The 14,834-nt window shown below is 36.4% G+C and overlaps 1 protein-coding gene across 1 annotated transcript; it reads right to left on the bottom strand.

Annotated features, from left to right (window-relative positions):
- Nucleotides 1-8,447: 8,447 nt before the first annotated feature.
- LOC121408626 (slit homolog 1 protein-like) lies at nucleotides 8,448-11,972 on the bottom strand. Its single transcript, XM_041600157.1, has one exon. The coding sequence runs from the start codon at nucleotides 11,394-11,396 to the stop codon at nucleotides 8,676-8,678; it is 2,721 nt and encodes a 906-aa protein (XP_041456091.1). The 5' UTR covers nucleotides 11,397-11,972; the 3' UTR covers nucleotides 8,448-8,675.
- Between the last annotated feature and the right edge of the window lie 2,862 nt (nucleotides 11,973-14,834).

The following is a 14,834-nucleotide window of genomic DNA, read 5'->3' as shown; positions in this document are numbered from 1 at the left end:
ATTACGTTAAGTGTGATCAATTATATTTGACCCGTCAAACAATTGTTTATGATAAGACGTAAGAAGTTTACTGCGTCATTACTTCAGGCCCATGTTTTATAAGTTCTTGGGTGATGGGAGGCATGTTTATTCCCTAGTCTGCAGATACAGACACTAATTGACATAGCTATCAGCAGTGGGTCTTGAGACGAGTCTAGCTCAAGTTTCAGATTGAAGTGGTGTGGAGAGCTACAGTATACCATCACAGTACCTCTCTACTAGTCTGTCAGTTATGACCACAACAGTTTGTTTGGTCATGCAAACTATTTATAACACCCCCCAAGAAAAGTAATGGAATGTTCCATAAATGATTTAATACACTACACTGTAATTCATTTTAAATCCTCATATATTGCACTCATGATTTATATAAGGCATGTTACAGACTTGTAGAAGATAATTTTGATAGTACACTTATCTCCATTTAGTGCTTTAGCTATAGTAAAAAGCTAATTGTATGAAAGCAAATTAATAAAAGTAGAAAATTTTTAAACACTCTGCGTTTATAGTGCCCACCTGTCTGTAGTGTTGTCTACATTTCCTTTTTTCATGCTCAAATCATTCTTTTGATGTATATCTATTTCAAACTATCGTTGCCTACTCTCGTATTTTTATTCAAGCTCTGATTGGAAATCATTGTTTATGTTTCTGGGGAAGCATAAACGTGACATTGATTCTATTAAAGCGTCTTTAAATGATGCTGTACCGGTTTGATAAAAAAATGCAAAATGACAACTCGATAGTCATTTTGAATAGCGCTCCCAACTTATCCACTCCAAGGTCAACATAACATGCGCCACAAAAAAGGTTAAAAACAGGACTCCTTGAAAGTGTTTGCGAAGAACATTTATGATTGAGTGTTTCAAAATGTTGGGCTGAGGAAAAGGAAACGTAAATGCAAATCAATAAGTGTCATAATCGTTAGTTAATTATGAAAATAGCCCCTACGGTGAGCTTTGTATTTTTAGACTCCGATCTATTTTTTTTTAAAATTCCATTTAACATTTTTGCTTAAGCTGGCTCCAGAGAGATAATTTGGAATAGTGCCAGATATAGATATCATTTGTATTATCCATGTTTTGGTCAATTGTCTGTTTCATGAGATAAGGCTAGAAGGAAGTCATGACTTTGTAACATACTTCCTTGCAATGGCAAATAGGAGCAAATGAAACACCATACAAATATAAGTTGCTGGTACTTTTCACATCTTAATGAAAGGGGCGCTCGACTTCTTAACCAAGTCTTTGGCAGGAACACTTGTCCTTACAAGATCACACACATGAGTATCGTAATCCAGTTCCTTGAATATGTTATCCATTTGTGTCCTTTTACATGCCTTGGGTATGAAATTAAATGAACATTTTATATAAAAAAAACACCCAAAACACGAAACCACTATTCTAAATGTGTTCTGAAATATTACGTGGAATCGAAAGCTCAGCTGACTAAGTTTTTTTGCCTTGTCATGCCATTATGTAAAAGATATGTAGGGCAAGACATAGTATTGGTTTTATATGAAAAGCTAAACAGGTTTGTGCATTAAGCGCCAGAACTCTGGAATAACATCCTGAACACTTTAAGGAAAGTCTATACAATTAGACAATTCAAATCTGCTTTGAAAACATTTATTGAAATGATAACTGTACCCATCAGAGCATTACCATATCAGCTTTCCCTCATCTTTTCTTCTTTAATTTTCCTGATACACATTGAGACATTTTGATTGGTATAATGCACTCTACAAGAACAGTTCATTATGACAGTGGATGACAGGAAAATTTTGCTTTTTACTCAGTGGAAATGTGAGCTTTGTCATAAACTTCCTTTTAGCATTTCAAGAGAACAGGAAATAACGACATCTCATGATCATTGTGGTTTGAAAAAAAAAATCCATGAATTGAAATTCTTAAAGGAAGTCTTAACCTTGTCATGGTTTCCCTAAACACGTACCATTGTCAAATTAACAGGATGTCTACCTTCCCTTGTTATTCCTTAATGAAGCAAGAAAAGGTAGAATACTGTTATATTTACATTTTGGCACTCATGAATTTTCACTTTTTTCTCTCTCATTAAATACAATATCAAATTGTTTTCATTTTCTTATTCAGATATAATACAATATCAAATTGTTTTCATTTTCTTATTCAGATATATTTTTTTGGTTTCATTCCAAATTACTTTAATTAGATTCCATCTCTCTATATAAACATTTCAAAAACACCGTAAAGATGCAATTTTATATATGTATAATACATTGAACAGGATGACTAGGATAATATCAAGCAGTGATAGCACTGACTTGGATCTTGTAGCTGTGAAGAAAAGTTATAGAGACGAGTTCACTAAGTCTTATGAAGTTTGTTTACAGCTCATTGAGCTGATTTTCAATCAACAATGATGGGTTAACTTCAATGAGTGAAATAAAAGTCAATTTATTGGTAATTGGGCCTGCTTAACGACTTCCACTAAAGGTAATTAGTGATATAAATCACGAAGTAGTCAGTTTGTTCAATGAGATAACTGATCATACACTACTATGTCATAACTTGTATTGCAATAGGGCAAATACTTTTGGTCGAAGGTACCCCTGTCGTTGCCTCCCCACTCCTCTCCACCCCCTCAACACTCACATTTTTTGTTGCGTGTATCCATTGTACTAGCAATTGTTATGTTTATTTTTGGCTAGGCATGGGGAAAAAACATTGATAACAATGCATTATTAAGAATGGCTAGTCATAAATTGTTAATATTGCTTTTTAAGATCTCTGCATCTTGAGTCCAAATTTCAATAAAAATACAGAACATATATACAAATATTTATGGTTATTGGACATTCATTCTTGTATGACGTAGATTTATTCATATGTCAGTTTTATTTGTTGTTTTGATATTCTTTCTTTTTTCCTTTATTTCTTTTTCATTTCTTCCATTTTTCAAAATATACCATTTCACGATGTGTACGTAGAACATCCAATGTACATTTCAACCCAATTACATTTATCACCTAAATCCACATTCTCCTAATTTGACACAGACATTACGTAGTTTACATGTCACCTGAAAGTGTTCTGGTTTCATCATGAATAGTCATGTGATTGCAAAACGACACCTGCATACCTGTAAACCACGAAAGGGGAATTCCTGTTTCACATTTTGATTCTTATAGTTTGAAAAGTGCTGGCTAGAATATGGATAAATATCTTTGCAATGATGTTGAAAAAAATATTGCTATTGATAGGGGTGGTGTTGAACGGGATGAAGATGATGTTGGTGAATGATGATGCCAGTGACCCCCCCCCCCCCGCTCTAATTACCTCAGCAGTAGTACCCTTGTGTTGGCTATAGGTGCCGAGGTGATCGGTGAAATTGAGTCTCCTGTGTCACAAATGCATGGTGATGATGAAGATGATGAAGATGATGCTGTTTGAGAAAAAGATGGTGACGATGAAGGTATGGTAGTGATGATGATGATTAGGAAGAAGAGGATGATGGTGATGATGATATTGTTCGAGGCGCAATAGCTCAGTCGGTAGAGCGGGGTTTCGGATCCCGGTGACCCGAGTTCGATTCCCAATTGGTGCGCCAGTGCCCTTTGGTAACACGCATTAATCCTCATTACAGGGTCCTTCGGAGAGGACCTTAAACCGTCCGTCTCTGGTTGCTTGCAAGCATTCATTCTTTCTTAGAAATCAGTTAAAACATCATCATCATCATATCATCTCATTGTAGATAATCTTGTTGTTGATAGCGGTGGAGATGGTGAAAATGGTGGTGATTATATGATTATTATATTCCAAGTTGGAAATAATATCCGATCTTCGAAAAGACAGATTGCCATTGACGCAAACGCAGGGAATCATTTCATGAAATGTACAATCACTTTAGTGACAATACCCCTGCTACACAGACAGAGTTATATCTGGAAAACATTAAAAACAGAGTGTATTCATGAACTATCCTCAACTTCTAGACTAGTAATTTTGAAGAACTTATGACGTCTTCATATTTAAGAGTGATGAATACAGTGCTCTCTTTGAAATCCTTTATCCTTTACACTTGCATGTTTAATTTATTCACTTCACTATTAAAGAATTAAAGCACATAAGGAAAAATACATTGTCATATAGTTTCATAATACAAGACATGAATACACATCAAACTATTCTTTGGTGTTTTGAAAAATAAAATATAAAGCACATCATATCATATAGGCCTTGCTTAATTTACACAATTCAATTAACGAACAGGAGGGGGGTTATTCCTCTATATCACACATTCATCGCCTAAAATATGTTCGAAAATGATTTTTTTTTATTGACAGAACGACTGAGTAAAAATGTGCGACAAAATTGTTTGTCGATCAACTGTTGATCGACGTTCCAACTTTATAAAATGTACAAAATGTCGACCAATAATAGGAAAAAACAAAAGAGTTGTCGAGTATCGGAAATCGTGAATATGCTGAAAACATACTCGATGATATTCTTCAAATACTAAACATATTGTTTTCTTCGCTCTCCTTTCCTCTTTTACTTTAAAATATAGTTATCAGACTAAACCTATTATTATCTTTCTTATAAGGAAAATGTTCCCATTCAAAAGTAATCACTCTTGGATTCGGTTCATATAGGCTATCTAGACAAACAGGAAACGAAAACGCCATTCAGAAACTTTTAGCTACACAATGGTCAGCGGAAATGTTAAAATGAACAATGTTTTAAAATAATATACATGTAGAGAGATTATTCATTTTACAACACTAAAAATGTTTAGCTTAAAATAGATGAATCATCATAACTACAAAGGTTTAAAGTACTTGTTCTAATCAAGCTAATGTAATTTCGAAAGTTCTTTATTTCGAGTGTTCGTAATTCCGACTAAAAAACAGGTACATTGCCTATACCTCGATGTTCGTTAATACGAAAAAGATCAGTGGTTTGTTAATCCGAAAACAATATAGGGATCGTTCTTCCGAAGGTTCGTTTATCCGAAAACGAAATAAGGTTCGTTATATTGAAGGCTCGTTAACCTGAAAACGAAATAAGATTAGTTATTCCAAAGGATCGTTAGTCCGAAAACAAAATAAGGTTCGTTATATAATCCGAAGGTTAGTTCGTCCAAAAATGGTTCGTTTATCCGAAAATGAAGTTAATTAATTTTTGTAACAAAAACGGTGTTATAATTAAGAAATAACATGATTTAATGCAGTAATAGTTTCAACGGAGGATTATGCATGTGCATTTTGTAGTCCAAGCTTGACTGTATTGCTTCAAGAATTGGCACTTGGATCAAACATCTTAATTTTGATTTTTCATTGATCTAAGCATGTTGCTGCTTGATCGAGCGAATGGATTAAGAATAATGTTGGTCACATGTGACCACAAGATTAGGGGATTTTTTTAGAGGAGGGATGTCATTTTTATCAGCTTCTGCTGCATGGTGATGTTAAAAAAAAATGCCCTTTCAAAAGGGGAAATGCTTTTTTAAAATTCAAAATGAAATGTGCCCCTTTTCTAAACTAAATACTTTTTTGAAGTACAACATAATAAATTTCAGGTTAGAAAATCTCTTTTTTTTATGCTCACGCTTCACGCTCTCCTCAATTATTATGTTGATGGAACTCATCCTTTTTCTTGAATGCTTAGAATTTCTATTTATATGGAATATCCTAAATTTTCAGCTCGCGTATCGTGTTTGCGTTAATGCTTTGGTTAGATAACATAGAGATATATACATCTCTATGTTAGATAAACATCTTTTTCATAATAACGAGAACTGCTCGGAATTTAATTTTCATTTCCTATTAAAATTTCCACAAGTTTTAGCTTGCGATAAGCGCTCGCAACATCTCGCGCGTGATACCCTTTCAACAGTATGGCCTAATTAACCCCATAATTGACCAAAAAGCGAGTTTTAAGACTTCAGATTTGAAAATTTTTCCAAACCGCGTAAAAAGCCTTAATGTATAATAATAATCATAAATCACTTCAAAAGGCTTTGCTCAACTTAATTATTAAAAACATACAGCGACATAACACAGATGATAATCTTATGGTTAAAATGACCACAATGCCCTTTTTGACTTTGCCCACCCCCTGCCTTCCCATCCTCCATTCATAACAATTGAAAATGAAACGGTGCTTCAACCCCCCCCCCCCCCTCCTCGTCCCAGCCTCTCCCCCCCCCCCGGCTTCGCCACAGATTATTTCACTTTTCGGATTAACGAACATTCATTTTCATTATTTTTTTCCAGGTTAACGAACCTTCGGAATGACGAACTTCGGAATAATGAACCTTCTGAATATTCGAACCTTCTGAATAACGAACCTCCGGAATTACGAATGTCACCAAATTGGTGACACCACACCCAGAGTCAGACCCTTTACATAAATAATGGGGGGGGGGTTAATGTTGCCCAGTTCTTGATAAATATACAAACAAATTGTAAAATATATAATCCGCCTCTCAAATATCCAATCAACCAACAAAATTTTGACATCATTATTAGCTGAAGAAATAAAAAACGGGGGAAAAACTACTAGTTTTGTTTGTTGCGAATTCAAATCAAATTTCCTTCACTTCAATTGTGGGTCAACATGGTTTTGATGTTTCGAAGACGACATAGCGAATTATGATTATAATCGACCCTTCAACAGTAAATGATATTTTTAGGTCTATATCTATTTCATCTAAATGATGACGTCATCAAGCAAATATTTGCACGTTGCTAAATTACAATTGGAATGCCTTAATTGTAAATATTAAATTTGTTGGAGTCCTACTCTCCTCTTTCAGACTTAGTTGAAATTATATTTTAATGATGTATTAGAAGTTTCCATTAATATGAATAATCAAATTAAATTCCAGGCGCTTTTAACAAATAGTGTCCATATTTATTGTTTGGACCTCTGACCCACTTATTTTGTTAATTCATCTTTTGATGAAATATCTCAGGGTGTGACTCAACTTAAAAAAAAGAGTAATATATTTGACTCTGATCGCAATCATAATTCCAATAAACAGAAAGCCAGTAGTATCGTATTTACTTTCCGAAAATACAAAATTTGCCATGGATCTTTGATTATAAAACAAAAATAAATTTAGGGAATCAAGGCAAAAAATAAGCATCATACAATTATGATAAGTCCCTTTTTGACGGTTGATTAGTTATTGAGTGGTGTTCTGTCATATTCACAAAGAGGAAGAGGAAAGAAGTGGGAGAAGAAGAAGAGGAAGAAGAAGAAGAAAGGGAGGAGGAGGAGGAGAAGAAGAAGAGAAAAACTTATTTACAATACTTAAAAAATCTTTGAGGTCTACTTCCTTATTTATACGATTCTAATGTAAATTTGGGCTACAGTTAACATGAGTATATTTTTTTCAAGTACTGACTCTGCCGTCGGTCCTTTTCTGTACCCCACAGTGGCGTAAATACGAGGGCCACACGCCCCCACCTCCAATCAACCCCCCCCCCCAAATAAATATTACATAATTTTTTTTCATAACTTTATGAAACATAATTTACTTTAGGGTATATGCATTAATCACTCTCGGTTCTCGCATTGTCCATTTACACTCTAAAATATAAAGTGCTAATTTAGCACTTGATGTCCTTGTATACTGACTGCACTTTGCGCAGTGCTGGTTTTCTAGTTCAAATTTGAATGATTAAATCAGCTTTCAAGGTGCAGTCACTATACAAGAACATTAAGTGCTAAATTAGCACTTAGAATGAAATGAGATAAATAATCCCATTCAAAGGGATAATGGTACTAAAAGATCCATTTTATACACAAAATATATTTCCTTGCACTTCGAGCTGTTATTATTTTATGTAGTTACATCTGCTTCTTTTCATGACCACTCAAAATGATTGCCCTATTTTAGTGTCTGAATATAAAACATTTCCAGTCCGTGCTTACGTTCAATTAGTGGATTGGTGATGTCTGCTTTTCATAAATTCCGAAACAATCCTTAAATGTCCTTTTTTTTCTGGTGTGAATGTCGACAATTCTTATCTCGCTGCCGTACTCGCATTATTTTAGTAAATATGATTAGTATCAATTAATTTCTACAAACAAGCCTTAGATTTATTTTATTGAGACAGGTACGTATGATGATGATTACAAAAATTTGCTTATATAGGTCTGAATAAAAAAAATCAGCTCGCGCTTAGCGCGCGCAATATTTGATCAGTGAGATACACTGTTAGAAAATTTATCCTTGAAATAAAAGAAGTTCCTGCAGCAGAGTCTCGAGAACACCTATAATCTTAACAGATTGCGTAATCTTACAGGAAATTGGTATTTGGTGTATGGCATCTTACAAATTTCCTTGAATAAAACAGTCTTTTCACCTTTTAAACAGACCTGTTCTGTTAAATTGCAGAAAAAAAATCATGTTTTATGAATTTACAGAATGATTCTGTATTTGCTTTCTGCAAAATCTTCTTTTATTTCTCTGTAAAATCACGGGTTGTTTAACAGTGTACATATCCTTTATAAGTTTAAATGACACAGTTTTAAACATGTTAAAATGTCTCTAATATGTCAGTATACCTGGCTATTGTGACTTAAATTTTTCCTGGGATTGCCCCCCCATGCCTCTACCCACGGTACGCCACTATAGTACCCCCACATTTACACCGGAATCGTGTTATCACAACGCATATTGACTTTTACAGATTTGACGAGACTTTCTTTGAAATATTCCCGCCCTGCTTCATCGTCTGTCCATCTCAAATAAGGTTTATTTTTGCTTAAAAACACCCGAACCAAAAACGGAAGATCTTTATCATCAATATGCTCCAAGAATATAATGACCACTTTTTCAACCTGCGTTTCATTCACGTGTTCAAGCGCTAAACGAAACTTGGTTGTGAACCATTCATCACGGATGGCCGCGTAGCTGAGGAGAAGAAGCGTTTTGTAACTGTGAATGACGGAGTAGTGGACAGCGTCTAAGTAGTACATCCCGGGAATCAAATCCTCGTCCCCGAAAACCATATCGTTGTGGATGTCTTTCTCTGGAAAATGACCCATGATGATGGGTTTGAGATAGTCATCGACCCACGGCTGGTCGTCGGCGGCAAACATGACATTGATGTGATACTCGTAATCGTCGACGTCGCGCTCTTCGTATCGTCTGTATCCAAACAAGGACAATTTGAGCATGAATAACTTATATCGGATCCAATACCGGTACTGAAACGATAAAGCCACGCTTACTATGAGAACGACGACGAGAGCTGGAATGCTCACCAGAAGAGCAATATTGGGTCCACAGAAGGTAGTTGGTTCGAAGTCAAGGATTGATTTTCCTACGACACCCTCAAATGATGAGGGTGAACAAAGAGTGCGCTCTTCGCCGATCAACGAGGCATTAGTTACTTTCAACCAATCAGAGAAAGGCTCCAATGCGCAAGTACAGGCAATCGGGTTGCCATGGAGATCAAACGTCCTCAGCTCAGAAAGATGCGACATGGAGTCGCCTGCTATAAATGTTATCGCATTGTTAGGAAGAGATATATAACGCAAAGAAAGTGTGTGTTTGAAAATAGAACTATCGAGGGTTGTGAATGAATTCTCAGCGGCGGAGAATGTTTCTAAACTTTTAAGATTCCATAAAAGATTCGTAGGCAATTGTGAAATGGTATTCATGTTGAGCGAAAGTGAAGTTAAATTGACTAAAGTGGTGAAAATATTTGCTTGAATTGACTTTAATCCACAAACATTTAGAGACAGAATTGACAAAGATGTTAAGTTCTCAAACGTTCTGGCGGGGATATCAACAATAAATGGATTGTTGTCAAGTCGAATTTCTTTCAGGCGTGTATTTCCAGAGAAGATAGAAACCTGAAAATATTCATTCCACAAATCTAATGTCTGAAGGCTATTGCCAGAGAGATCTATGCTTTCTAGATTTGGTATATCAATAAGAAAATATCGAGGATTTGCTTGGCGCAAGTCTGCATTTCGAAAATTAAGGATTTTAAGATTAGGGACGAATTGGAACGTTCCACTGGCAATACTTGTCAATCTTGTTTCAGACAGATCCAAGGTTTCAAGTTGTTGCAAACCGTTCAAAGACTCGACGGTTAAGTAAGTGATTGGGTTCGAGTGTAGGTCTAGTGATGTCAAATTCTCTAAACCAAGAAAAACGTTGTCTGGGATATTATCCAAACGGTTTTGCGCCAGTTTGAAAGTGCGCAGCTGAGTTGCATTCCATCGGGTTTCATTAGTCAACGTTTCCAGTCGTAGTATTTGGTTATTTTCCAAATTAATTTCCTCAAGTGCAGTCATTTCGAGAAAAACCCTGTTGCTTATTCGAAAGATGGAATTGTCGGCCAGTGACAAGTTTCTTACACGATTTAGAAAATTCGACCAAAGTGGTATAGAAGTAAATTTATTTGAAGATACCCCAAAATAGTCTATCGTTTTATTCTTTAGAAATATAAAAGTTGAAGGATCGTTTGAATTAATCAAAGATGATCGTAACTCCATCGATCGTAACATGTCATTCATCCGAAAACCATAAAATAAGCTTGCTATGCCGATCTCACTTAACGGATTATAACTCATATCCAATGCTTGTGTTTTTAAAGAAACTACAGCTCTGTAATCAATCGCAGTAATTCTATTCCCTCCAAGATACAAACCGGATAGCGTACAATTTTCCAGAAACTGAAAATTACCCCGTCTCATAACGGGAATATTATTTCTACTGAGGCTAACAATGGCCCCGCTCGCGAGGTTAGGAAATTGTTCGCAGTATGGCCTGTTGATGTTATTCCAGAAAAGCAAGAGCTTCCTCAGGCGAGTCAAAGGCATGAGTGTCTCGCAAGGAATCGAATCGAAACGGTTGAGACCAAGGTTGAGCTCGATCAGATTAGAGTTGTTGACGAACAGATCACCTGGTAGATCGGAAAATGAGTTTCCATGGAGATCAAGGATCTCTAACTCACCCAGATCCACAAACACAGAACTCTCAATATTTGTAAGTTCAGCTGATTCGACGTACAGTTCCCTTAGCTGCGTGAGATTGGTAAAACTATCATTTCGCAGTCGAAAGAGAGGATTAAACCCAAGATGAAGAATTTGTGTGTCGGCTGGGATATTATACGGCACTGCGGTGAGATTTCGTTCGCTGCAATTTACGAATTTCTGCCATTTCTGGAAATCACACACATCTGTTGCATCCATGGGCATCGCCGACGGCGACGATGTCGGCCAGTTGACAAACGACCATTCATCATAATCGCTCAACTCATCATCCTCATCGTAAGATCGACGTCCATTGTAGTCGATGGATTGAACGACGTCGGAAAGAAAAATGAGCAACAGCAAACACTTGATCGCCATCGTGTATGCAAACAATTTAGACTGCTTAACATCAAATGAAACATCAAATGATACTCCTTCATCTATACCTTCCAGATTATTGAGGCAGAAGTGAGAGAGAAGACGAAGTGCATTGATAAGAAATGTTGGTTTTGCTTCTTCTCCTCTCGAACTTTGATTCCCACTCCCGGATGTGAGTTCAGCCTTCCGCTCGATGCCGACGAATATACAGTCACCCAGCTTAACTCAGCCACACTAAACAAAACATTTACGATTCCAGGTTCGGCAGTGACGATACTATTCTCGACTTCAGTTGGTTTCATGGTGTGACTGCCGCTTGATGCGTAACGTTATGCTGCAAATGACTATCCTATGTAGGAGAAATGAAACCTCATTTGCCAGCTTGGCGGGGGCGGTCTCGACAGATTTTTAGTAAATTATTATGGCCTGTATATAAGGAGAGCGCCAAGGTGCAAAACTGGAAGAGTGCGTTTTTTTTCTCCTGGAACAAGGAAATGACCCCAGATGTAAAAGTGATCACCCTCTATGCGCATGCAGTTTATCAAACTTTATTTCAATGTTCAATTGACTACCTCCTTCGATCGTCATAATATACTCTTATATTGAAATATAAAAAATATTCATATATTCATACAATAGTGCTGATATCATGGCATATGGGCCTACATGGCACACTCTAAAAAAAAATGAAGTTCTAATTTAGCACTTAATGTCCTTGTATAGTGACTTCACTTTGAGTGCTGATTTAGTCATTCAAATTTGAACTAGAAAATCAGCACTCAAAAAGCAGTCACTATATACAAGGACATTAAGTGCTAAATTAGCACTTCATTTTTTAATGAGGTCGAAATAAATGATTCGGAACATGTACTGCAGGAAATACTAATGGCACAGGCCTGTTATCAAATTTAGAAAAAAAAACTATGGCAATTTCGATAAATATTTCCGTTTTCGGCTTATACGGTTTTGGAAAATATATGAGCACTATAAAAAAATATATTCCACAAAATATAAAAATGAAGTTGAAGTCTTTCGATATTCTGCCATAGGTTTGGTATTTTGATATACTAAATCGGTTGGATATATTCATGGAAAATCCATAAAAATTCTTTATTATGATGCAACGCAATGAGCGAGAATCTCCATCGATCCTCACCCCAACCCCGAAGTATAAATGCAAATGGTGATCCAGATAATGTTTTTGAAATACACTATCCCTCTCTTTGTCTCCGCCTCTACCCCACCCTCTCTACCATTCTCCCTCCCCATTTCTCCCCCAAAGGCGCGGAAAAGGGGTGACACCCCTTTTATAATTTTTTGATGTTTGAAAAAAGAGGAAGGAATTAGAGAGGGAGTAATTGAAAAAGGAAGAAGGGTAACTGAGACGTCTAGCCGGGCCGTGTAAATTTACAATAGCCCAATAATTCAATGGTGGAAAAAAATATGACGCAACGTTTTGGGGGTGTTGCCTCCTCTGATAGCAAGTTACCGCCCACCCTGGCTCTCTTCCCATCATCGTGTCTTGATTCGATCCCTTCGCATCTTTCTAACCTCCTTTCTCCTTCATTGTATCCCCTTTCTCATTCCCGCCATCTTATTTCCTCTTCTCTACACCACTGGCGTAAATCCTATCCGAGCAGTGGTGGCGGGGGGGGGGGGGGTAAAGCAATATATTGACCTGTAAATTAAAATTTTGGGGGACGCCCCCATACCTAAGGCTATGTATAAGGGGATATATGTAACTGTATACATAGTCATTTTATCTTTCAGTTAAAGGCCTTTAAGGATTTTTTTTCAAATTGCTATAAAAAATTATTGTTGTGTTATAAACTACTGAACTACAGTTAATATCCAAATGCGAGCGAGAGAAGCGATCGAGCAAATTTTCAGTAGTTGGAAGATATGACGACTAAAATCGTCTTTCATGAAGTGTGATTATGGACAATGTGGCGAATGAGCATAGCGAGCGAGCACATTTTCAGTAGGTGGACGAAAAAAAAATTGCCCCCAAACCACTTTCACTTTCAAGTGGTGTACGCGTGTAATTATCACATCACGGGGCTATATGTATATAATTGTGCGAGAAATTTTGCATTTTTCGAATGCAAAATTGGACCAATTTAATCACTTTGACTGCATTTAAAGGTGAATCCACACATTAATAGTATCATTAACCATTTGATGATTAGAAAAATATTTTTTTTTCTATCTTGAAAAGTGTGTGGGGGGGTGATTGTACATGCTATCCCGCCTCTCCGAAAATTGGTGGGATGTATCCCCCATCCCCCGGGATTAACGCCCGTGCTATACACATTTCATGTCTACACACACGAATATTTTATTTATCTTCTCCATCCTACGCGTATGCTTCCACGAACATGACAATGTGGTTAAGGGTTCCAACCAGCCGAGGTTAAAGCGGAGGTCAAATAGGAAGTTATGCCAGGTGTGTCAAGGTCACAAGACTGATTTATATTTCACGTCGCAGGAAGCTCTTTTTCGTGGCTTTGAAATAAAACCTAGAAGAAAAAAAAACATGAGGCAGAGTGACTAATATCTAAGCATTAAAGCTGTTTATGCAATGAAGTTATGCTCACGTTTTTTTTTCTCCACATCATTTCATCATTTCCTTTTTGGTACTTAAAAAAATTAATGAAATAGAGAATAATGCCATTTCCAGTATTAAAAACAAAAAACATCGGAACGTATTTAATTGTGTGACAATTTCTTTCTTTAAGAAAAGGGAGGGGGCGTAGAGAGAGAGATTAAGTGGGAGAAAGATAAGAAGAGAGAGCGTAAGAGCGAGAAGATAATATGCCTTTTCAAAGAGATAAAATGTACACGTATGGATTTATCAAACACCCCAGTAATCATTAAAAAAAAGTGTTAACAGAACGACTGCCGAGAGAGTAAAGAAATCCCACATGGCTCCCACTATAAACCTACTCATTAAAACAAATTCAGGTTTAAATCACTTCTGGATCCCCATTTCATAAATAGTTGATATGACAGCAACTCTTGCTGGTGGAATGTCGACTACCCTGCCAACAGTGCACAATATGTTTCCTGATTGGCTCTTTCAATGAAAGTTGACATTCCAACAAGATTCGCTACCATCGCATTTTTTTTATTATCATAAAATGGAACCCTGGGGTCTATTATAACTATCTTTGCCCAGTCAAACACTGAAACATTAATTCCAACCTTTTATCTCTCTGGGTATTGTCTTTTGAATCTTTTTGGAAATAACTGAACTGCACATCATGTAAATGTCCCCGGATGTACTTTTGTCTTTTATGTATCATGTCTTTTTATGTTTGTCTCTCTTTCGCTTCTCCCCATTTTCCTGTGTCTTTTACTTTCTCTTCTCTCTCTCCTCTCTTCCTCGCCCTCTCTCTCAATTTTGAAAATTATTGTACAATATCATATTGCAATCCA

The sequence above is a fragment of the Lytechinus variegatus genome, chromosome 2 (assembly GCF_018143015.1).
Source record: "Lytechinus variegatus isolate NC3 chromosome 2, Lvar_3.0, whole genome shotgun sequence".
NCBI lineage: Eukaryota > Metazoa > Echinodermata > Echinoidea > Temnopleuroida > Toxopneustidae > Lytechinus > Lytechinus variegatus.
The sequence above is the reverse complement of the archived record's forward strand: the minus strand, read 5'-3'. Positions and strand labels throughout refer to the sequence as shown.